Source organism: Oncorhynchus nerka, linkage group LG3 (assembly GCF_034236695.1).
Source record: "Oncorhynchus nerka isolate Pitt River linkage group LG3, Oner_Uvic_2.0, whole genome shotgun sequence".
NCBI lineage: Eukaryota > Metazoa > Chordata > Actinopteri > Salmoniformes > Salmonidae > Oncorhynchus > Oncorhynchus nerka.
In genome coordinates this window covers 50,671,867-50,695,763 of record NC_088398.1, presented here as the reverse complement: position 1 = coordinate 50,695,763, position 23,897 = coordinate 50,671,867, and the positions used below count along the sequence as shown (strand labels likewise).

Sequence of the window (23,897 nt, the reverse complement as noted above, 5' to 3'; positions counted from 1 at the left end):
ACTTGACATCAAGTTCTTGTGTAGTAACTTTGTGATTATCACAATTGCAACGTTGTTATATAGGACTTTGGAAATTGATTTTCATAAATGAAGTTACAGTAAATGGAATAAGGAAGTCACTATTCCTTGTGTACAGTGCTTACAAAAAAACTCAGCTCATTATGCAATTCGAATGCGCTTACCAAAGTATTAAGTAACATATTAATAAAATGTTGCTCCAAAAGTAATTCAAGTTTTATTACATAGGCACAAGAACAGTTTAATGTTAAGTGTTACTGAAAATGCTAACAGCAACAAAATATGGATATTAAGTGTCGACAGGAAAATAAATATCCCAAAACTGCCTTCTTGAATCAACTACAGCCAATGGAGTTGGAAAATCATGTTTGTATTCTGACTAAACTATCCCTTTAAAAGATGATTGTGTGTGTTTGAAACAAAAAACACTTGCCTTCAGATGGACAGAGGCCCGAAGTAGTTATTGCTAAGCATCCAACTTGCTTTTCACAATGCTTGCAAGTGGATTTGAATTTCTCTGCAGTATTTTCAGGTATCATTAAATTAATTGCAGCTTTTGAACTTTTCAGTGGCATTTTGAAAGAGTCATAAATAAGGTGACGCTCAACTACTGTATCTTAAAACAATATGATTTGTTAATTGGTTTGTCTTGATTATGTACACCTGAGGCAATGGACAATTAGGATAATGGATATTTACAGAATGTTCACACAAATGTATTGTGTAGATAAAATATGACTGTCAGATAGATTGGAATAGTATAGGACATTGTGTTTGCTATTCATTTTATTTCCATCTTCAACATGCAGTTCCAGATACAGCCCTGTACCTGGATATACAGTGCATTTGGAGAGTATTCAGACCCCTCGACTTTGCACATTGTTACAGCCTTATTCTAAAATGTTTATTTATTTTGTTGCTAATTTATTTTTTAAAAAGTATGAAAAAAAAACAAACAATTTACATAAGTATTCAGACCCTTTGCTATGATACTCTAAATTGAGCTCCGGTGCATCCTGTTTGCATTCCTCATCCTTGAGATGTTTCTACAACTGGACTGGAGTACACCTGTTGTAAATTCAATTGACTGGACACGATTTGGAAAGGCACGCCTGTCTATATAATATCCCACAGTTGACCGTGCATATCAGAACAAAAACCAAGCCATGAGGTCGAAGGTATTGTCAGTAGAGCTACGAGACAGGATTGTGTCGAGGCACATATCTGGAGAAGGTTACCCAAAAATGTCTGCAGCAATGAAGGTCCCCAAGAACACAGTGGCCTCCATCATTCTTAAATGGAAGAAGTTTGTTAACACCAAGACTCTTCCTAGAGTTGGCCGCCTGGCCAAACTGAGCAACCGAAGGAGAAGGGCCTTGGTCAGGGAGGTGACTTAAAACCCGATGGTCACCCTGACAGCACTCCAGAGTTTCTCTCTGGTGATGGGAGAACCTTACAGTAGCACAACCATCTCTGCAGCACTCCACCAATCAGGTCTTTATGGGAGAGTGGCCAGATGGAAGCCACTCCTCAGTAAAAGGCACATGACAGCCCGCTTGGAGTTTGCCAAAAGGCACCTAAACACTCTCAGACAATGAGAAACCAGATTCTCTGGTCTGATGAAACCAACATTGAACTCATTGGCCTGAATGCCATGCGTCACATCTGAAGGAAACCTAGTACCATCCCTACAGTGAAGCATGGTGGTGGCAGCATCATGCTGTGGGGATATTTCCCAGCGACAGGGAGACTAATCAGGTTTGAGGGAAAGATGAAGTACAGAGAGATCCTTGATGAAAATACTCAGGACCTCAGACTGGGGTGACGGTTCACCTGCCATCAGGACAACGATCCTAAGCACACATCCAAGACAACGCAGGAGTGGTTTTGAGACAAGTCTCCAAATATCCTTGAGTGGCCAAGCCAGAGCCCAGACATGAACCCGATCGAACATCTCTGGAGACCTGAGAAGAGCTGTGATTGACATTCCACATCCAACCTGACAGAGCTTGAGAGGATCTGCAGAGAAGAAATGGAGAAACTCCCATAAATACAGGTGTGCCAAGTTTATAGCGTCATACCCAAGACGACTCAAGGCTGTAATCGCTGCTGAAGGTGTTACAAAGTACTGAGTAAAGGGTCGAAATACTTATGTAAATGTGAAATGTCAGTTTTTATATTATTAATATTCTTTTGCAAAAATGTATAAAAACCTGCTTTTGCTTTGTCATTATTGGGTATTGTGTGTAGGTTGAGGAAGCAAAAAACTATTTAATACATTTTAGAAGGCTGTAACGTAACAAAATGTGGAAAAAGTAAAGGGGTCTGAATACTTTCCGAATGCACTGTATATTATAGCTGGTTAGGATGGAGCAGGGAATACATTATACAGTATAGCCTCTAGTCTGTGCTGCTGTGCCTTTTTGTTGCTACTTGGCTACCTGCTTTTTACTTTTAATAACAGTTTAATCAAACTCTGTATTTCATACGTTTACTAACATCTTAGTTTTGTCTTCACTTTTTTTAATCAAATGTTCACCTACAGACGCTTTATCTGCACCCCTTCTGAAAAAACCTACACTCGATCCCTCCGATGTCAACAACTACAGACCAGTATCCCTTCTTTCTTTTCTCTCCAAAACTCTTGAACGTGCCGTCCTTGGCCAGCTCTCCCGCTATCTCTCTCAGAATGACCTTCTTGATCCAAATCAGTCAGGTTTCAAGACTAGTCATTCAACTGAGACTGCTCTTCTCTGTATCACGGAGGCGCTCCGCACTGCTAAAGCTAACTCTCTCTCCTCTGCTCTCATCCTTCTAGACCTATCGGCTGCCTTCGATACTGTGAACCATCAGATCCTCCTCTCCACCCTCTCCGAGTTGGGCATCTCCGGCACGGCCCACGCTTGGATTGCGTCCTACCTGACAGGTCGCTCCTACCAGGTGGCGTGGCGAGAATCTGTCTCCTCACCACGCGCTCTCACCACTGGTGTCCCCAGGGCTCTGTTCTAGGCCCTCTCCTATTCTCGCTATACACCAAGTCACTTGGCTCTGTCATAACCTCACATGGTCTCTCCTATCATTGCTATGCAGACGACACACAATTAATCTTCTCCTTTCCCCCTCTGATGACCAGGTGGCGAATCGCATCTCTGCATGTCTGGCAGACATATCAGTGTGGATGACGGATCACCACCTCAAGCTGAACCTCGGCAAGACGGAGCTGCTCTTCCTCCCGGGGAAGGACTGCCCGTTCCATGATCTCGCCATCACGGTTGACAACTCCATCGTGTCCTCCTCCCAGAGCGCTAAGAACCTTGGCGTGATCCTGGACAACACCCTGTCGTTCTCAACTAACATCAAGGCGGTGGCCCGTTCCTGTAGGTTCATGCTCTACAACATCCGCAGAGTACGACCCTGCCTCACACAGGAAACGGCGCAGGTCCTAATCCAGGCACTTGTCATCTCCCGTCTGGATTACTGCAACTCGCTGTTGGCTGGGCTCCCTGCCTGTGCCATTAAACCCCTACAACTCATCCAGAACGCCGCAGCCCGTCTGGTGTTCAACCTTCCCAAGTTCTCGCACGTCACCCCGCTCCTCCGCTCTCTCCACTGGCTTCCAGTTGAAGCTCGCATCCGCAACAAGACCATGGTGCTTGCCTACGGAGCTGTGAGGGGAACGGCACCTCAGTACCTCCAGGCTCTGATCAGGCCCTACACCCAAACAAGGGCACTGCGTTCATCCACCTCTGGCCTGCTCGCCTCCCTACCACTGAGGAAGTACAGTTCCCGCTCAGCCCAGTCAAAACTGTTCGCTGCTCTGGCCCCCCAATGGTGGAACAAACTCTCTCACGACGCCAGGACAGCGGAGTCAATCACCAACCTTCCGGAGACACCTGAAACCCCACCTCTTTAAGGAATACCTAGGATAGGATAAAGTAATCCTTCTCACCCCCCCCCTAAAATACTTAGATGCACTATTGTAAAGTGGCTGTTCCACTGGATGTCATAAGGTGAAAGCACCAATTTGTAAGTCGCTCTGGATAAGAGCGTCTGCTAAATGACTTAAATGTAAATGTAAATGTTATCTGGAAATGGATCTGGAGGACCTCCACCAGCTGAAACTAATTAACACTGTACCTTCTCATTGCAGTTGCTGCTCTCAAAATATTCTAGACAATAATTATGGTGAGAATAGCAGAGTTGCAAGCTTGGCTTCAGACAAAATCCGTACGCATGGGCAATGTAAGTGTAGGAAAGGATGAAACCACGTCTGTGCCACCAGTAAGTACAGTCGTGGCCAAAAGTTGAGAATGACACAAATATTAATTTACACAAAGTTTGCTGCTTCAGTGTGTTTAGATATTTTTTTGTCAGATATTACTATGGAATACTGAAGTATAATTACAAGCATTTCATAACTGTTGAAGGCTTTTATTCACAATTACATGAAATGATGCAAAGAGTCAATATTTGCAGCGTTGAGCCTTCTTTTTCAAGACCTCTGCAATCCGCCCTGGCATGCTGTCAATTAACTTCTGGGCCACATCCTTACTGATGGCAGCCCATTCTTGCATAATCAATGCTTGGAGTTTGTAATAATTTGTGGGTTTGTGTGTCCACCCACCCACCAAAATATTGATGTTTTGTTCCCGAGCCACTTAGTTGGCACTTTTGCCTTATGGCAAGGTGCCCCATCATGCTGGAAAAGGCATCGTTTGTCACCAAACTGTTCCTGGATGGTTGGGAGAAGTTGCACTCGGAGGATGTGTTGGTACCATTCTTTATTCATGGCTGTGTTCTTAGGCAAAATTGTGAGTGAGCCCACTCCCTTGGCTGAGAAGCAACCACACACATGAATGGTCTCAGGATGCTTTACTGTTGGCATGACACAGGACTGATGGTAGCGCTCACCTTGTCTTCTCCGGACAAGCTTTTTTTCCCCAGATGCCCCAAACAATCGGAAAGGGGATTCAGAGAAAATTACTTTACCCCAGTCCTCAGCAGTCTAATCCCTGTACTTTTTTTTTACAGAATATCAGTCTGTCCCTGATGTTTTTCCTGGAGAGAAGTGGCTTATTTGCTGCCCTTCTTGACACCAGGCCATCCTCCAAAAGTCTTCGCCTCACTGTGCATGCAGATGCACTCACCTGCCTGCTGCCATTCCTGAGCAAGCTCTGTACTAGTGGTGCCCCTATCCCGCAGCTGAATCAACTTTAGGAGACGGTCCTGGTGCTTGCTGGACTTTCTTGGGCGCCCTGAAGCCTTCTTCATAACAATTGAACCGCTCTCCTTGAAGTTCTTGATGATCCGATAAATGGTTGATTTAGGTACAATCTTACTGGCAGCAATATCCTTGCCTGTGAAGCTCTTTTTGTGCAAAGCAATGATGACAGCACGTGTTCCCTTGCAGGTAACCATGTTTGACAGAGGAAGAACAATGATTACAAGCACCGCCCTCCTTTTGAAGCTTCCAGTCTGTTATTTGAACTCAATCAGCATGACAGAGTGATCTCCAGCCTTGTCCTTGTCAACACTCACACCTGTGGTAACGAGAGAATCACTGACATGTCAGCTGGTCTTTTTGTGGCAGGGCTGAAATGCATCGGAAATGTTTTTTGGGGATTCAGGTCATTTGCATGGCAAAGAGGAACTTGGCAATTAATTGCAATTCATCTGATAACTCTTCATAACATTCTAGAGAACATGCAAATTGCCATCATACAAACTGAGGTAACAGACTGTGAAAATGAATATTTGTGTCATTCTCAACTTTTGGCCACGACTGTACAGTTCAACTGGTTTTCCCCACAAGCAACTAGTCAGAGTCTGAGCCTTCTCAGGTCTCTCCTCCACCCGTTACGGGGTCTGAGCCGCCGAATCCTCCCACCATTAGCTCAGACAAATTTAAAACTCTAGTAATTGGCGACTTCATTACCCGCAATATTAGCCTTAAAAATAATCTCCCAGCAATCATACATTGTTCACCAGGGGCTGCCGATGTAGGGTCTAATCTGAATATTGCCAGAACTGGCAAGTGTAGAGGGATCTTGTTATCCTTGTAGGAACCAACGATATTAGGATGAAACAGTCAAAGTCAACAAGCGCAGCAGTTTCAGCGTTTAACTTAGCTAGAAAGATGTTGGCATCAAGTAATTGTCTCTGGCCCTCTCCCAGTTAGCGGGATGATGAGCTCTACAGCAGACTCGTAAAACTCAAATCGCAATTTGAAATCTGTTTCCTGCCCCTCCCAAAATATATAATTTGTAGATAATCGGTCATTCCTGGACTCACCCACAAATGGGTCCAAGCCTGGCCTGCTGAAGAAGGATGGACTCTATTCTAGATGGAGGGGTGCTCTCATTTTATCTATCAACATAGACAAGCTCAAACTCTTCTAGCACCACAATGAGCTAGGATGCAGGCTTGGCAGCATGCTGTTAGCCTGCCTGCAAGCTTAGTGGAGTCTGCCCCTAGCACAGTCAGCTCAGTTTTCCCCATTGAGAACGGGTCTGTGCCTTGATCTAGGTCATGCAAAATTTAACATGGTGGTGTTCGCCTTAGCAATCTCACTGGAATAAAAAAACTCCATTCCGGTCATTAATCAAAGAGATTGTGATAACACCTCACATCTCAAAATGGGACTACTTAATGTTAGATCCCTCACTTCCAAGGCAGTCAGTCAATGAACTAATCCCCGATCATAAACTTGACGTGATTGGCCTGACTGAAACAGGGCTTAAGCCCGATTAATTTACTGCGCTAAATGAGGCCTCTCCTCCTGGTTACACTAGTGACCATATTTCCCCCGCGGATCCCACAAAGGAAAAGGTCAATTTACAAAAAGAAAAGACTGCACATTGGTATTTTGAGGCTCTAGTGACTAGAGCCCGGCCCCTCTGTCAAATTTTAGAACCCATTGTGGCCCGCGAGTCAAAAAGTTTGCCCACCCCTGCTCTAGTCAAAATATGAAATCTATGCTGCCTGTTCAATCACTTTTTATAGCTACTGTTTACAGACCTCCTGGACCTATACAGCATTCCGCACTGCACACACAAGCTTGTTAGCTATCTAGCTTCTCTGGTCCAAAGTTAAGCCAACTTTGAAGTTCCTCCATAAAAGCTACTCCTTTGTAGGTATAATTCTGTGGTCCTAATTCAGATAATGCATGTCATCACAGGATGCCCAGCGCTCCAAGCCAAGACTCATCCATCCTCTCCCTCTCCTCCACACCCACAACATTTCAGTTGCATCTCGTGCCCTACACTTGCCCTTCATCACACATGTAAACAACTCACTGAGCTATAGCTTGCCCGCTCTATAGCAAGCTGCTCTATCCGCATTGCATTTTTAAATTTTACATTTAACTAGGCAAGTCAGTTAAGAGCAAATTCTTATTTTCAATGAACGGCCTGCATGATTGATGAAGTAATTTAATGTTGAGCTAAACAAAAAAATTCAGAGGATTAAAAAGGAACACCAAGGAGCGATGTAACAGTACCCTTTTTTCATAGTCATGGCCTCTAAACCTTCCAGCTGTCTACTGGACCCTATTCCAACTAAAATACTGAATGACCTACTTTCTGTGCTTGGCCCTCCTATGTTGAACATAAACGGCTACCTGTCCTTCGAATGTGTACCAAACTCCCTAAAGGTGCAATAATAAAGCCTCTCCTGATAAAGCCAAAACTTGACCCATAATTATTTTTAAACTAAAATCGGCCTATACTGAATCTCCCATTCATTTAGAAAAGAAAAACTGAAAAAGCTGTAGCTCAGCCACTCACAGTCTTCCTGAAGACACATTATGTACGCAAAACACTCGTCTGGTTTTAGACCCCCATTATAGTACTAAGACTGCACTCGTGAAGGTGGTAAATTACCTTTAAATGGCGTCAGACCAAGGCTCTGCGTCTGTCCTCGTGCTCCTAGACCTTAGTGCAGATTTTGACAATGTCGACCACCACATTTTTTGGGGAGAAATTGAAAATCCGAATTGGTCTACGCAGACAAGTTCTTGCCTGGCATAGACATTATCTGTCAGAAAGATAGTTTGTCTGTGGATGGTTTGTCATCTGACAAATCAATGGTCAATTTCGGTGTCCCCAATGTTCCGTTCAAGGACTATTGTTCTCACCATATACACACACTCAGTAGCCAGTTAATTTGGTACACCACCCCGTTCAGGAAAATGGTTCGCTCCTACAGACAGCGGGTCACGCCGTGGTTTGCTATATAAAGCAGGCAGCCAGGCATCAAGGCATTCAGATACTATTCGATTGGACATTAGAATGGTCAAAACGAGTAACCTATGCTACGTTGAGTGTGGTATGTTCATCGGTGCCAGGCACGCCGGTTCCAGAAATGCCGGCCTCCTGGGCTTTTCATGCTTGACAGTGTCTAGGGTTTACCAAGAATGGTACTACAAATTTAAAAAATCCAGTCAGCGGCAGTCATGTGGGTGAAAACAGCTAGTTGACGGGAGGTTGAATGAGAATTGCAAGAATTGTGCAAGCTGGTGGCGGTGTAATGGTGTGGGAATGTTTTCCTCGCACACACTAGGTCCCTTTATACCAATTGAGCAACATTTGAATACCACATCTTGTAGAATCCATCCTGAGGAATTCAGGGGGTCCGACCCAGTACTAGATGGGTGTACCTAATAAACTGGCGACAGTGTATGCTACCTCTTGGTCATGTCATGTCATTCGGAAACACTCAACTTTCACTGCTATGTAGACGACACACATCTGTACATATTGATGAATGGTAAAGTCTGTGTTTTAGACAAAAGCGGATGGCTGACGAACAAATACAACATATTTCAAGAGCACCTTTTTTCCATCTTCGTAATACTGCAAAAATCTGAAACTTCCCATGTTTTTGTCTCTTCTCTGGCTACCCAGATGAGGCACTAAGTAAACTTCAGGTAGTGCTAAATACTGTAAATATCTGTTAGAATCTTGACAAATTTGATCATATTACTTCCAGTGCTAACCTACCTACCGTGGCTTACTGTTAAGGCTAGGGCTGATTAAGGTTTTACTGTTAACCTATAAATAATTTCTCTTACCCACCTCTCCGATTTGGTACTGCTGTATACACCTACACGTGTGCTATGGTCACAAGACGCAGGCCTCCTTATTGTTCCTTGAACTTCTAAGCAAACAGCTGGAGGCAGGGATTTCTCCTATCGGGCACCATTTTATGGAATGGGCAAGGCTTTCGGTCTCAAAAGTCTATATTGAAGACTTATCACTTCAGTAGGTCCTATGATTGAGTGTAGTCTGGCCCAGGGGAGCAAAGGAGAAAGGCAAGGCTCTGGAGTGACCACCTTTGCTGCCTCTGCCTGGCCAGCTCCCTTGTCTCTATTGGGATTCTCTGCCTCTAACCCGATTATGGGGGCTGAGTCACTGGCTTGCTCGTGCTCTCCCATGCAGTCCCTCGGAGGGGTGCATCACGTCATGCCAGGCTTTTTTCGCTATACTCTACTTGAGTGGGTTGAGCCATTAACGTGACGGAAAGAAGGTATACACAAAGGCGCTACAGCAAAGCTAAAACAAAAAAGGGGAAATCCAGTGCTCGACTGAGGGAATTGAAAATCCCCAAAAACATTTCTTACCCCAAGATACTTAAACTGGTGACGAACTGGGAGAACAGAGAAAAAGGAGCACTGTTGCTGCATACATTTGATAGATTTATTGACAGGACAAGTAAACAAAATCGGCTTACGTTTCCGGCATTATTCGCCTTCAGAGCCTTGACGCGATTTTCCTGTCCGGTCTTGTGCTGCCTCTGGCTCGTGCGGCGATGGAGATCTTCGTGTCTCAGGGTAGTAAGTTAGTGGTCTGTTCATATCCCTTTGGTGGTGTGGGGGCTGTGCTTCGCAAAGTGGGTGGGGTTATATACAGCCTGGTTTGCCCCCCCGGTCGAGTGCTGAAGTGCATAAAAATCATCTGTCCTCGGTTGCAACACTCACTACCGAAGTCCAAACTGCCTCTGGAAACAACGTCAGCGCAAGAACTGTTCGTCCGGAGATTCATGAAATTGAAGCCCAAGTATCACCATGCGCAATGCCAAGCGTTGGCTGCAGTGGTGTAAAGCTCCTTGGCATGGAACTCTGGAGCAGTGGAAACATGTTCTCTGGAGTGATGAATCACACTTCACCATCTGGCAGTCTGGCGGACGAATCTGGGTTTGACGACCTGCCCAAATGCATAGTGCCAACTGTAAACTTTGGTGGAGGAGGAATAATGGTCTCGGGCTGATTTTCATTTTGGGCTAGGCCCCTAAGTTCCAGTGAAAGGAAATCTTAACACTACAGCATACAATGACATTCTACATGATTCTGTGCTTCCAACTTTGTGGCAACCGTTAAGGGAAGGCCCTTTCCTGATTCAGCATGACAATGCCCACGTGCACAAAGCGAGGTCCATACAGAAGTTGTTTGTCAAGATCATTGTGGAAGAACTTGACTGGCCTGTACAGAGCCCTGACCTCAACCCCATCGAACGCCTTTGGGATAAATTGGAATGCCGGCTGCGAGCCAGGCCTAATCGCCCAACATCAGTGCTCGACCTCACTAATGCTCGTGGCTGAATGGAAGCAAGTCCCCGCAGCAATGTTTCAACATCTAGTGGAAAGCGTAGAGGCTGATATGGCAGCAAAGGGGGGGACCAACTCCATATTAATGCCCATGATTTTGTAATGTTCTCCAGTGTTCTATGATTTTACTGTTGTTGAATGACTGTTAGGCCACTTCTGGTGACTTTAAAGGAAATTCTACTCCAAAATGCATGAAAATGTAATAATGTTATCCTCCTTTGTAAATACTGACCATGACCAATAACGGGAGAGGTTAGCATGTCTTGGTGGTGTGATCTTTCACCTTTGAACTTTATAATTTATCAGTATTCACAATTAATTCATACATTATCATGGTAGCATCCACATTGTGTTTAGAAACATTATATTCTTAATGGCAATAAAATTGCAATGACTGAAATTACAATGCATTATCTACCATTCATTGGACACAAACAAATCTGAAAAACAACCAAATGTAAATGCAACTAACACGTTTGTAGAGTCACAAGCTTGATGTAATCATTGGGTGCTAGGAATATGAGACCAATAATAAATGTTTGACTACTCTATTTTTACGTATCTTTAGGGATGTCAATAGTTTTTCAGAAAAAACTCTTTCTCAGAGCAATTGTATTTGTATAAAATAATTTCCCTTTTATTGCACACAATATAGCTCAGAATTTGAATTACTTATTTCATAGTCTTTATTGCTCATCTTTATTAAGGGGGTCAATATCAGACCCCACTGTATATACTGTAGCCCAGACAAGTAAATCTCACCAAGTGTACAAAACCCTTACACCGACCCTAAAAATGGGAATCTGGAGAGACAACGGCATTGCCATGGCACAAAAGGTTATCACTGGTAGACTGTAACAATGGAAAGTCTACCACGGACAGTACAACAGGGATGAATAAAAGAGACATTATACCAGTAGGATTATCCTCTCCTTTCAATTAGTAACACCGTACAAGACTACACTGTGCTCCTTATATTCTAACTCGCCATTCTGGATAAGGCGATGGAGGCTAGTTAGCCTAGAAAAGATGAAGAGGAGGAAGATAAGAGAAAAAGAGAAACAGACAGACGGGAGAGGAAGAGAGAGTGATGAGGATAAAGAGAGGGATGGAAGAGGAGGACGTGGAGAAGAGTGCAGGACTTACAGGTGTCTGAATCATCATGGCTCTCTGGTCTCTCATGGTTCTGACTATGTCTAATGGATAGACCGGCTGACTGCACTCCATCAGGCACAACGCTGTCTCCATGGTGATGAGAACTCCTGTTCGGCCAATCCCCGCGCTGCAGGATGACACAGCAGGGGGGTGGGGGGGCAGGAAGGGGCAGAGGTAGAAGTTTCTACATAAACTCATGACATCATTTCTACCTTTTAAAACAATGGAAAATATTTTCCTTGCACATAGCTACACATATAACAATATGTTTATGGAATTAAAGCTAGATTAGAATACAGAAATATCCCTATCCCTGGGTGCTATACAGTACTGCATTCATTCCAGTGTGTTGTTGGGGCATGTCTTGGCTGAGTCCGATAACTTGGCTTGAGTAAAGGCATGAGATGTGGATTTATGAAGGCGTGTAGGTGTTCTATGCGGAGCGTTCTGTGCTGCTGGGCTGTGTACTACAGCAGTGTGTAGGTGTAGTGTTTCCGCTTCAGTCATTAAACCCCATAGTAGAACAGTTTATCTATTTACCTAGTAGGCTTGTTGTGCGCGTTCCACGCGAGATGAATGCGCCTCAAATATTTCTGTCAAGTTACGAGTGCCATAGGGAGGGAAACATGCATTCTGACAAGCAGTCAAAGCACAATAATTCTTGCAATCGCGGGGAAGACAGAAGTTTTAAACTCAGAGTTTTTAGCAGAAGTACGTTACCTACCACTTTTTGAGTGACTTAAATTGTGATGAAGCAGACAAACGTTTTAGTTGAGCAAGAGAAGGGGCAACCAGGGAAAGTGTTGGGGCATTTTTTTTTCTGTTGCTTGTAAGAAGTACAGGCAGGGGGTGTTACCCCAGGTGGAGAATTACCAAGTTACCCAAGTTCTCACTAGTAGGAGTAGTAGGTGCTTTCAAAAAGTCACCAGAATTGAGCTTCTCAGTCCTACATGAAAATTGTCCAGGGGAGGGGGCCCTCCTCCAGAAACTTAACCCACTGCTACAAATTTTGCCAGAGGAAACACTATGTAGCAGTATAGTAGGACAAACAGATTCACAAAGAGGAAGAGGAGTTGCATAATTTGAGGGAGAGCGAGACTGGGGCTACAGTCATATAGAGGGACACTGCAATGAACACAGAGTTGTTTAGTGAAAAAAATATTACATTTTCATCTTGATTTCCTTGAGTGTTTCTTGCTGTATCAAATGATGTGTGTGTCTTAGATGTGTGTCATGCATTTTGCTCCCTACCTGCAGTGGACCACCATGGGCTCATCTTTGCCGGTTCGTTTGCTCCGCACCAGGCTGACAAAGTCCAAGAAGTCTGATGAGTCGTCTGGGACGCCGTGGTCCGGCCAGGCCACATACTGGATCTGGGTCAACTCCCGGACCTCCTCGCTCTGTCACCATGGCAACACACAGTAAAGTCAGTGCGACGTTACCATGACAACGGGGTGGGGGGGTGGGGTGTAGTCTCGTTACATGGCGTAAAACAAAATGTGTTTTCCCCTTTAACATCTATCAGTGACACCATGGTAACACACACAGGCTACATGTTAATACTGGAAGCCTCATGGCTGTAGAGGCCAGTCACCATGGCAACATGATACATCCATCACATGAGACCAAAAAGAGAACAGCCCACACAAGTCACCATGGCAACTCAGTGCTGCCGCTCTCATCTTTTAAACGCTTAAAGCGATAGTCCCACTGTGTGTTTGTAATGCTTTTAATAATTTTAGTACCTGGAAGATAGCCTACTGTATTGAGGAGGACTAGCTGTGAAAAACCATTTCTGTATGTTTACTTTGACTTGACTTCCAAATAGCTAACATTACATTAGCACTGGTCATTGGGAAAAAACAATGACTTGTGAGCATACTGTTACCTCGAAGTGTGTGAGGGTCATGTCTCGGACCAGGAAAGCAGAGTTGCCCTCCTCAGTGAGACAGGCCACCTGAAAGTGGCCATACGTAGCAGTGCTGTCAGTGTTGGGCCAGTACTGATGACACTTCACCTGTTGGTATAGAGCAACATAAGTCTTTAGCCTCAGCTTAGGAGTATCAGCCATGGGAGAAAAGAGGATAAATACATATGTCTTTATCCAAAAATATAATCAAACATACAGAAAAACAGCTGTCTCTCAATCACAAAGTTGTTTGTATGACACGTACCCGTCCCCTCTCCACCTGAGTGGTGAGCATGACCACCACGGAGGAGCCCTGCTCCCAGGTCATCTGCCAGAAGTCTGGGCAAGTGTTGGGCAACGGGCCCTGGCACGCAATGTACCGGTTGATCAGGCTCGACGCCGGGATCTCCATCTACAGTACAGAGAGGAGTAGAGAAGAATAAGACCTGTGTGTAGGGGTGTATGTTGGGTGAGTGTTCTGTGGTGTGTGTTGTGTGTTAATAAATCCAAGAGTGTGTGGGTATGCAAGCATGTGTCCATTTTCAGTCTTTGGAGTGGAGACTACACCATCTTGGCCGATAGAAAGCCTATTATAGACCTGCTAAACAAAAACGCCATGGTTGGTGTGGGTGGACTGAGGCGAACAGCACTCACATTGATGTAATTTGCATTAATGTAGTCATCTGTGCTTTTCAAAATGACCCGCGTTGCGTCGTCTATAAACAGAAGAGAGAGGGGAGAGAGAAAGAAGGAGTGGAGTGTGAAATGGTGGGTTAACAGTCTTAACACAGATTAACTAAGAAAAGTAGAGTGAACTGTGTGTTTGATACTCACAAGGTGAGATGTCTCTGTAGCGGTTTTTGGAAATGTTCTGAGGTAATTTGGCACACAACATTGTCATTCCAGGCCTCTTCCGGTAAAGTTGCTGTGAGAAAAGAATAAGTGTAAAGAAAATATATGATCATATATTTTTTTTTATTATCATGATTTCGGGAAGTTGGTGGGGCAAGGGGAAGTCCGACCAGTCCTGGCAAAAGTGGAGGCCATCAAATCTTCCAGTGCCAGCTTCTCACCAGGAACTGCACCGATTCTTGGGAATGGCAGGCTACTACCGGGCTTATTTTTATGTTGTTACAGACTTTGGTTTTCCCATTTCATATTTCGTGGTTGGATGTTACCACGTGGGATGTACCTATTGGTGTCACCTCATTAGTCAGTATGTTACACCGGTGCTGGTTTGTCATCTTGTTAGTGGGAAAGTGTTTCACCTGTGCTGGCCCAGTGCACCAATTGTCTTGAGAGATGTGGAGGGTTAACACCTTTAGTTGTCTTTTAGGTCCCAATTGTTGTTGCTTGTCAACTTTCAGTGAACACCCCATGAGTGTCTTTCAGAACCTATCCTAAAACCACCTGTTTTGTTTTGGCTGTTAGTGACTCTTTGTTAGTTCCCTTTTTTGTTTGAGCTTCCATTTTTTGTTTTCTTGCATGGGAACATAACAAAATTGATCATGTTGTGAGATGGAAGTTACTTTCTGTTGGTTGTGAGCGAACTTGTCCAACAAAAATGGTCTGAGAATGCTTGCTATGTCTTATTGGCCCACATCTTTGGATAAGCTGCTTCCACCTGCTGTGTGTGGAATTCATAAGATGCCGCTAATCTTTCAAATGAACATACATTGTGAAGTGCAATAGCAGATAAAGACCAAAACAAAAATGTGGATAAACCCACACATTTTCTCAGTGCATGCCGGTATATTCGGTCTGTGTGCGTGTGCGCATTTGCCTTGCCCCCACACTTTATTTACATTATTATAGTGTAATAACACAACAGGCCAGAGAAACAGGAAGCTGTTAAGTGTGCCTGATGAAAGACAGGAAGTTATCGGAATACGGAGAAGAAATTAAACAACTGGTGTTCCTCACCACATTAAACGAGCAGTCGACGCATCATTGAATTAGCATTTTGTTGTAAACTACTTCACTTGGCGATTATTCCTCACACAGTGATAGCATAAGTCATTTTCTTCTGTGCCATGAAATAAAGTAAAACTTGTGTAACAGTCATACGCTGAATTTCCCTCCAGAAAGTGGTAACCTCCCTTGTGCCCTCGAGGTCAAAACAATAGAGCAGAAACTAGGGGGAGCTATTGCTCTCACCACACATCCAGTCACCTCAGAAAGACAAAAGAGCAGTGAACAAGACCAATATGAATCGAGGTGCAACCAAAAATCACAATAATATTAGGAAAATTTATACGAGTATGGCTAACAAAAGCTTTTAATATGTAGGTGAGGGGAGGACTCACATCAAACTGGGTGAGTACTCCCCCGCTGATCAGACCCTCCTTCAGGGTGTTAATGGAAACCCTCCAGGCATCCTGGTCCAGCTGAGAGGGGTCCTGGGGAGACTTCTCTGGGATGTACTGAAAGTCTGGCTCAGTCTCCAGCTTCTCCTCCACCACATCATAGATGGCTGGGTACATAGGGAAGCAACACGGTTAGTTTAGAACAGTGTCAAGAGAAGAACGGCATCCTATATTATTAATGTACAAGTCTAAGGCTCGGCTCAGTTTTAATATTCACACCAGCAAACCACGTAATAAGCAATTTATAAGGTACGCATTTTTCTAATTGGAAATCTTTAGTGTTGATATTGGAAGGTAGCCTAACTTTTGTTTGGGGTCACCTGTTCTGGGATGATTTGGCCTGTTTTAACCTGAGCATTGTAATAATAAACCCAAGGAGATGACTTAGTAATGTAAGTGTAAACATTTAACAAAACAAATCCTCTCCTCACCATTGGGCCTGACCAATAGGATGAGCTCTCCTGAGTGGCTCTCACAACTGGCCTTGATGAACATGACCACCTGGTCGTGAGTGTGCTCTGAGATATCACGACCGTTGATCAAAACCACCTGGTCACCTTCGTTCAGACGAGGGACACACAGGTCAGCCTGTAGAGGGTTGGAGAAGAATGAGGTCAGAACACAGTTGGGACAAGTGGTTAGACATATTGGGGAGGATAGACTACAATACTAGGCCTGCATTCATAGAGTAAGTGTCTCAGAGTAAGAGTACTGATCAAGGATCAGGTTTGCCCTGTCCATATCAACCTTCATTATGAACTAAAAGACAAAACTGATCCTGTATCAGCAGTCCTACTCGGTCTCTGTGACCCTTTGTGAATATGGGACCCGTAGCAATAGCTTGTGGTAAATTACAACAAAGAGGACTAACTGTTGTTTGTTCACTTTGACTTCATCAACACCAGAGTAACATCCTGAAGCCTTGTTAGCGGAGCTGTGAATGGACTGTTGCTAAGTGACGTCAAATCAGACCAGTTCATTTACTGAGCTACAGCACAAGTGTGAGTTTACTCCAAACAATGGAACGTTTCATATGCTGTGTGTGAGAGTCAGAATGAGAGTGAGTGTGGGAAGAGAGCAAGGAGAAAGAGAAATAGCAAGAGAGTGAGACGAGGGGTAGATATACAGAGAGCGAGAAATAGAGAAAGAAATGTGAGAAATTCAGTGTGAGTGAGAGGGCGGAAGTGATAGAACAAGTGAGAGGTTGTTTGATTATCTCAGAGAGTACAACATGAGTATGTGTACTGTAAATATATGGGGTGTTGCTAGTGATGGGTGGTTAACATACGGATGTCCCAGGGGCCACACGAGATACAATGACAGGCATCTTCTGATCAGCTCCACCCTAAAACCAAGGCAATGGAGAGAGGTAAATAATCTGCCTATTATCCGGAGTGATTTACAGGAGCAATTTGGGTTCAGTGTATTGCTCAAGAGGACAACAGTTTTTTCACCTAGTCGGCTCGGGATTCGAACCAGAAACCTTAAGGTTATTGGCCAAACACTCTTAAACGCTAAGCTACCTGCCACCCTATATAGGATCAGTATTAGTAGGGCCAGGAGATTACCCTCGGTGTGCATGTTACGGCATATAATTATATAAGGGCATCTACTGTAGGCAGAGGTCTCACCTTGACATTGAAGCCAAATCGTCCACTGTCATCCGGCCTCATCTTGAGCAAAACCAGATTGTCGTGAGAGACAACACCGTTCAGCTGTAGAGGAAGAGACAGATGCGTTAATACATGTCTACATTGGAAAGGCTATCACAGCCCAAAGAGCTTCTGAAGGGCCTAGATTTCTTCAGAGGTCACAAAAACCTCCTGGCCATAGTTTTAAATCATTTCCGTACAACTGAATTAACCCATTGTGGAACATCATGAAAACCATGAAGCGTAAAAGTGGCAGACATTCAGGGTGGTTCATAGGCTTACAGCCCAAAAGCCTGTTTTAGCATGGGTAGCACCATTGAGGACTATCACCATTTTGAAGTAGTCAAGTGGGTGGGAATTGCTATGGGTTAAGGATCACATAATGATGAGACATATCTACAGTTAACTGCCGAATAATAGAAAATAATGAAATATGCGAAGTATATTGAAAGCAAGGTATACTCCACAGGTGTGTTTCCAGAGTTAATTAAGCAATTAACATTACATCATGCTTAGGGTCATGAAAAAAATGGTGGGCAGACCATTATTTTGTCTACCATGGCAACGCCCCCATAGGATGAAAATGCCCACATCAAGAGGGAACGAGTGGTAGTGCTGAGCGATTAGTGCTTTTGTAAGGTCGGCTTGGTTTCGGATCAAGTATTTTTTTTTTGTTATCACGGGTTTCAATTTTGGTTTTGATTAAATAAATACATTAAAGTGGAAGGTAGAGCATTTTAACCACAATAAATCTGACTAAAAGCAGTTCATATACACCCCCAGGAAGAATGACACTGTCAAAAGAATTCTGAATTCTTAAATACGGTAATTCACATTATCATAAACTCTTTAATATTTGGGAATTGCATTTGGAAAGTATTCAGACCCCTTGACTTTTTCCACATTTTGTTACATTACAGCCGTATTCAAAAATGTATTAAATAACCCCCCCTTCAATCTACAAACAATACCCCATAAAGACAAAGCAAATATAGGTTTGGAAAGTTTTGCAAATGTATTAAAAAAGTATTCAGACTCTTCACTCAGTACTTTGTTTAAGCACCTTTGGCAGCGATTACAGCCTCGAGTCTTCTTGGGTATGTGTTACGAACCCTTTGACCCTGCAGTCTAGGGGGGATGGAAACGAGACCCGTAACATATCTCATGCAAATCATAACCGTGAAAAGGAAAAGTGAGAACTAAAAACAACAGACAACCTAAATCTACAGTCAAACACTTAAGGTTTATTGTTTAAACACACAGCAATGGGGGGGCTGAGCTGGACCCAAGGAAAGAAAGAAATATCCAAAAACCCCTAAGCTAGTCTCACTTGCTTAAATAACCGCTAGCTAACTAACCAATTAAAATACAGTGGGTGGTCCGCCCAGTTCTAACTAGCGTTTTAAGACAAAGTTTTCCTACGGCTAATGTATGCCCATGGGCGACTTGGATTTGTACCCCCTTTTCCCACCAACAAACGAACAGTCATACACCATAACAATACATACTCACATAATAATGGACAAATGTGACATGTAGGTGCAAAAACAAAAGAGAAGTAGCTGCAGAGACAACTGATTGGGATTATTTTAAACCAAGGGAAAGGGGCTGTGATCTATGGGAAAGCAGGTGTGTCTTCTGATGAGTGACACCTGTGACTAGGGCAGAAGGAAAGAAAATACAACCGTAACAGTATGACACTACAAGCTTGTGGCACATCTGTATTTGGGGAGGTTCTCCCATTCTTCCCTGCAGATCCTCTCAAGCTCTGTCAGGTTGGATGGGAAGCATCCCTGCACAGCTATTGTCAGGTCTCTCCAAAGATGTTCAATCGGGTTCAAGTCCGAGCTCTGGCTGGGCCACTCAAGGACATTGAGACTTGTGCCGAAGCCACTCCTGCATTGTCTTGGCTGTCTGCTTAGGGTTGTTGTCCTGTTGGAAGGTAAACCTTCGCCCCAGTCTGAAGTCCTGAGCACTCTGAAGCAGGTTTTTAATCAAGGATCTCTGTACTTTATTCAGTTCATCTTTCCCTCGATCCTGACTAGTCTCCCAGTCCCTGCCACTGAAAAACATCCCCACAGCATGATGCTGCCACCAACCATGCTTCACTGTAGAGATGGTGCCATGTTTCCTCCAGACATGACACTTGGCATTCAGGTCAAAGAGTTCAATCTTGGTTTCATCAGACTAGAGAATCTTGTTTCCCATGGTCAGAGTCCTTTAGGTGCCTTTTGACAAACTCCAAGCAGGCTGTCATTTACCTTTTACTGAGGAGTGTCTTCCATTTGGCCAATCTACAATAAATGCCTGATTGGTGGAGTGCTGCAGACAGTTGTCCTTCTTGAAGGTTCTCATATCTCCACAGGGGAACTATAAAGCTCTGTCAGAGTGACCATAGGGTTCTTGGTCACCTCCCTCACCAAGGCCCTTCTGCTTTGATTGCTCAGTTTGGCCAGGCGGCCAGCTCTAGGAAGAGTCTTGGTGGCTCAAAACTTCTTCCATTTAAGAATGATGGAGGCCACTGTGTTCTTGGGCACCTTCAATGCTGAAAACTTTTTTTGGTAACCTTACCCAGATCTGTGCCTCGACACAATCCTGTCTCGTAGCTCTACGGACAAATCCTTTGACCACATAGCTTGGTTTTAGCTCTGACATGCACTATCAACTGTGGGACCTTATATAGACAGGTGTGACTTTCCAAATCATGTCCAATAAGTTGAATTTACAACAGGTGAACTCCAATCAAGTTGTACAAATAATCTCAAGGATGATCCATTGAAACAGGATGCACCTGAGCAAAATTTCAAGTCTCAGCAATGTAAATAAGGTTTCTGTTTTTTATTTATTATAAATTTGCAAACATCTCTAAAAACATGTTTTCACTTTGTCATGCAAACAAGCCATTTGGCACACACGCCTGCCATCATTCACTTTGAACTGGACTGTGTGTTTACAGGCAGCTGCAACAGGGTGACTTTAGATCATTACAATACATTCCCCAAAAGTCAGAAAATACACCAGAATGGATTTCTGCAAATATGTAAACACCACGGTAGTCATCTTACATTTGGGAACTTTACAATCCTATTGATCAAACAACCATGAGAAGGTAGGCTCTCTCCCTCAGTTATGAACATCAACGAGAAAAAATCTAATGCTAGTCAGAAAAAGATGAGCGAAAATATAACAGAGGAACATTAGATAAACCCTCTCAAAATTGCACTGATAAACAATGGGGAATTGTAGTCTACTCGTCCTTCTGCAGCTTGCCTGCCTGGCTAAAGTTGGCTAGCTTGCTATATAACTACCTCTAGATACAACTTACAGAAAACCTCACTGACCATTTTACTCGCCCTAGCAGAGCTGGTTAGCTAGGCTGTTTACATGTTATCTAGAGCGTTTGTGACTAACAAATCATTTTATTACCTACGTTTACTGACACCGGTCATTTTCAGCGGGTGTTGCGCATTCTTAAATTCATCAGTTATTCTGTGCTCTGGGACACTAAAGACGACAGTGCTAGAGTAGATAGCATATCTATTGCGTTCGTAAATTCACCCTAACTGGATAACAGTCGCTCAAGTTCTTGCTAGCTAACCAAATGGCACCTGCATCTCTAGCTGGGTATAGCCACCAAAAAAACGACATCAGGGAAAAGTAATTCACTCACCACTCCTCCAGGCAGCAGCTCTATAGAGATGACTGGGAATTAAATAAGAAAGTCATCAAATAAATGGTTAAGTGATAAGCAGTAATATGCAGTCACTAGCATCATGGGACTTGCATCTAGCTAGCTAATGTTACTGTGTTTTTTGCTTGCTACATAAATAGATATGCTAGCCTATTAGCAATGTTTTGACTGACTTGTGATCATTGCGCTTACTAGTTTGATTGTGTTGACATTCCCAGCCTTAGTTACATTCGTCTGTTTCTGTCCAAAATATTAAGGAATTGAAACTGAAAAAGTGCATCCCAAATGGAGGCAGCAAACAATGCACTAGGCCATGTGAATTACAACCTGATAGTCCAAAATAATGTTACTACCAACAAATGTATTGGTGGATTATATTAAATCATGCATTGAACTGCATTCAATCTATTCCCCCAGCAATGCCTTCATGTGCATCATGGAACATTGAGTATTTTTAAATCTATTTTAAAAACATCAGTTTAGTAGCACAAACTGGGAATTTGATCTTTTTGACTTGATATTATGATTGTCTTTTATATCTGCAAAATAGTTCAATACTGTCAGTTCCACTTTAAATGCACTGCATTGTGTGGCTTGAATGCTGTAACACTGAATAAAACAATTACTAAACGTCCCATGATGGTAGTGACTGCCTATTACTGCTCATCACTTAATCATTTATTTACATGACTTATACACTTTAATAAAACACTTGTTTTATTTCATGACTATTATTTCATTCCCAGACATCTCTATAGAGTTGCTGCCTATGATGTCTGACAAAAATCACTATTTTAGTAGTTCTTCAAAGTAAATAAGGCATACTTTTATGACTGCTGAATACAAACTATCAAATCAATTAGATCATGTACTTTCAAGCTCAAAGCAACTGCTTTCTATCCTCTCGATCAAGCTTTCTTTCGTTTCTCTTTCTGCTCCGCACAGACCAGATAAGTTTAAGCAGACGCGCAATGGATCATGGTCATTATAGTTAATTACCAAGTTTTCTGCACAAAACTGTAGAATATTGGCCTGTTGGAATTCCCAACTACATTGCACAGTTCAGGCTTCATTCGACTTTATCGCTACAGAAACTGCACATCGAGCTCAGAGAAAAATCTAACGAAATGGAATTCAAATTATTGAACGGACGTTGGTCAATTAGTTGTTTAAAAAAAAAATGGTTAGCTGGTTAATAGTTAGTTGGTTAATACGTTTTTTTTTTTTTTAAATTATCGCTCGGTACTAACGAGTGGTCACTGAATGGTTTGATGAGCATGAAAACGACGTAAACCGGATATCCATGGCTCTCTCAGTCACCAGATCTCAACCCAATTGAACACTTATGGGAGACTCTGGAGCAGCGCCTGAGACAACGTTTTCCACCACCATCAACAACACACAAAATGATGGAATTTCATGTGGAAGGCTGTCGCATTCCTCCAAGAGAGTTCCAGACACTTGTAGAATCTATGTCAAGGTGCATTGAAGCTGTTCTGGGTCGTGGTGGCCCAACGCCCTATTAGGACACTATGTTGGCGTTACCTTTATTTTGTCAGTTACCTGTAAGTCTATGGGTGGTCTTACCGTGGATTTGTCGGATGCCATGGGGATGTCGTACATCTCATTGATGTGGTTGTCAAGGAGACTCTGCTGGGAGTGGTCCTGGATGATCTGGCTCAGGTTCTTCCTGGACTGTTTGGGAGGCAGGGCCGGGGGCTGACCATCTACTGTCTCTGGGGATCTGTAGAGAGAGACCGTGTTAGCTAATGGTACCTTACCTTCTGTCTGTTAGTCAGTGAAGTCATTGATCCTTTTTCAAGATAAGATATGTTCCATTTCCTAAAATCCAACAGAACTCAGTAAGCCATTGAGCGAATCAGAGTTTTTGGTTTAGCTGAGACTCCAGTTGCCCCTGTGGCCAATAGCAAAGCAGAGCTGCTACAGTACATTCTCCAACAGGGAGACACAGTGGGTGTGTGTTATTCTGTGTACCCAGAGTCATACATGCATACATACAGTTGAAGACGGAAGTTAACATACACTTAGGTTAGAGTTATTAAAGCAGAAGAACAGAAGTTTACATACACTAAGTTGACTGTGCCTTTAGACAGCTTCGAAAATTCCAGAAAATGATGTCATGGCTTTAGAAGCTTCTGAAAGGCTAATTGACATCATTTGAGTCAATTGGAGGTGTACCTGTGGATATATTTCAAGGCCTACCTTCAAACCCAGTTCCTCTTTGCTTGACATCATGGGAAAATCTAAATAAATCAGCCAAGACCTCAGAAAAAAAAATGGTAGACCTCCACAAGTCTGGTTCATCCTTGGGAGCAATTTCCAAACGCCTGAAGGTACCACGTTCATCTGTACGAACAATAGTATGCAAGTATTAACACGATGGGACCACGCAGCCGTCATACCGCTCAAAAAGGAGAAGCGTTCTGTCTCCTAGAGATTAACGTACTTTGGTGCAAATCAATCTCAGAACAGTAGCAAAGGAC

At 43.3% G+C, this 23,897-nt stretch overlaps 1 protein-coding gene across 3 annotated transcripts in view; it reads right to left on the bottom strand.

The window, feature by feature from the left end:
- LOC115110187 (tyrosine-protein phosphatase non-receptor type 4-like) overlaps positions 1–23,897 on the bottom strand; it is a 127,678-nt gene that overhangs the window by 6,738 nt on the left and 97,043 nt on the right. For all 3 annotated transcript variants that reach the window (XM_029635621.2, XM_029635639.2, XM_029635629.2), the window contains 11 exons: positions 22,981–23,137; positions 17,682–17,765; positions 17,339–17,395; positions 16,482–16,638; positions 15,991–16,157; positions 14,519–14,609; positions 14,339–14,400; positions 13,950–14,096; positions 13,664–13,792; positions 13,027–13,175; positions 11,767–11,902 (listed from right to left, as the gene is read on the bottom strand). In XM_029635621.2, the coding sequence (XP_029491481.2) occupies positions 11,767–11,902; positions 13,027–13,175; positions 13,664–13,792; positions 13,950–14,096; positions 14,339–14,400; positions 14,519–14,609; positions 15,991–16,157; positions 16,482–16,638; positions 17,339–17,395; positions 17,682–17,765; positions 22,981–23,137 (1,336 nt within the window). The remainder of the gene's footprint in view (positions 1–11,766; positions 11,903–13,026; positions 13,176–13,663; positions 13,793–13,949; positions 14,097–14,338; positions 14,401–14,518; positions 14,610–15,990; positions 16,158–16,481; positions 16,639–17,338; positions 17,396–17,681; positions 17,766–22,980; positions 23,138–23,897) is intronic.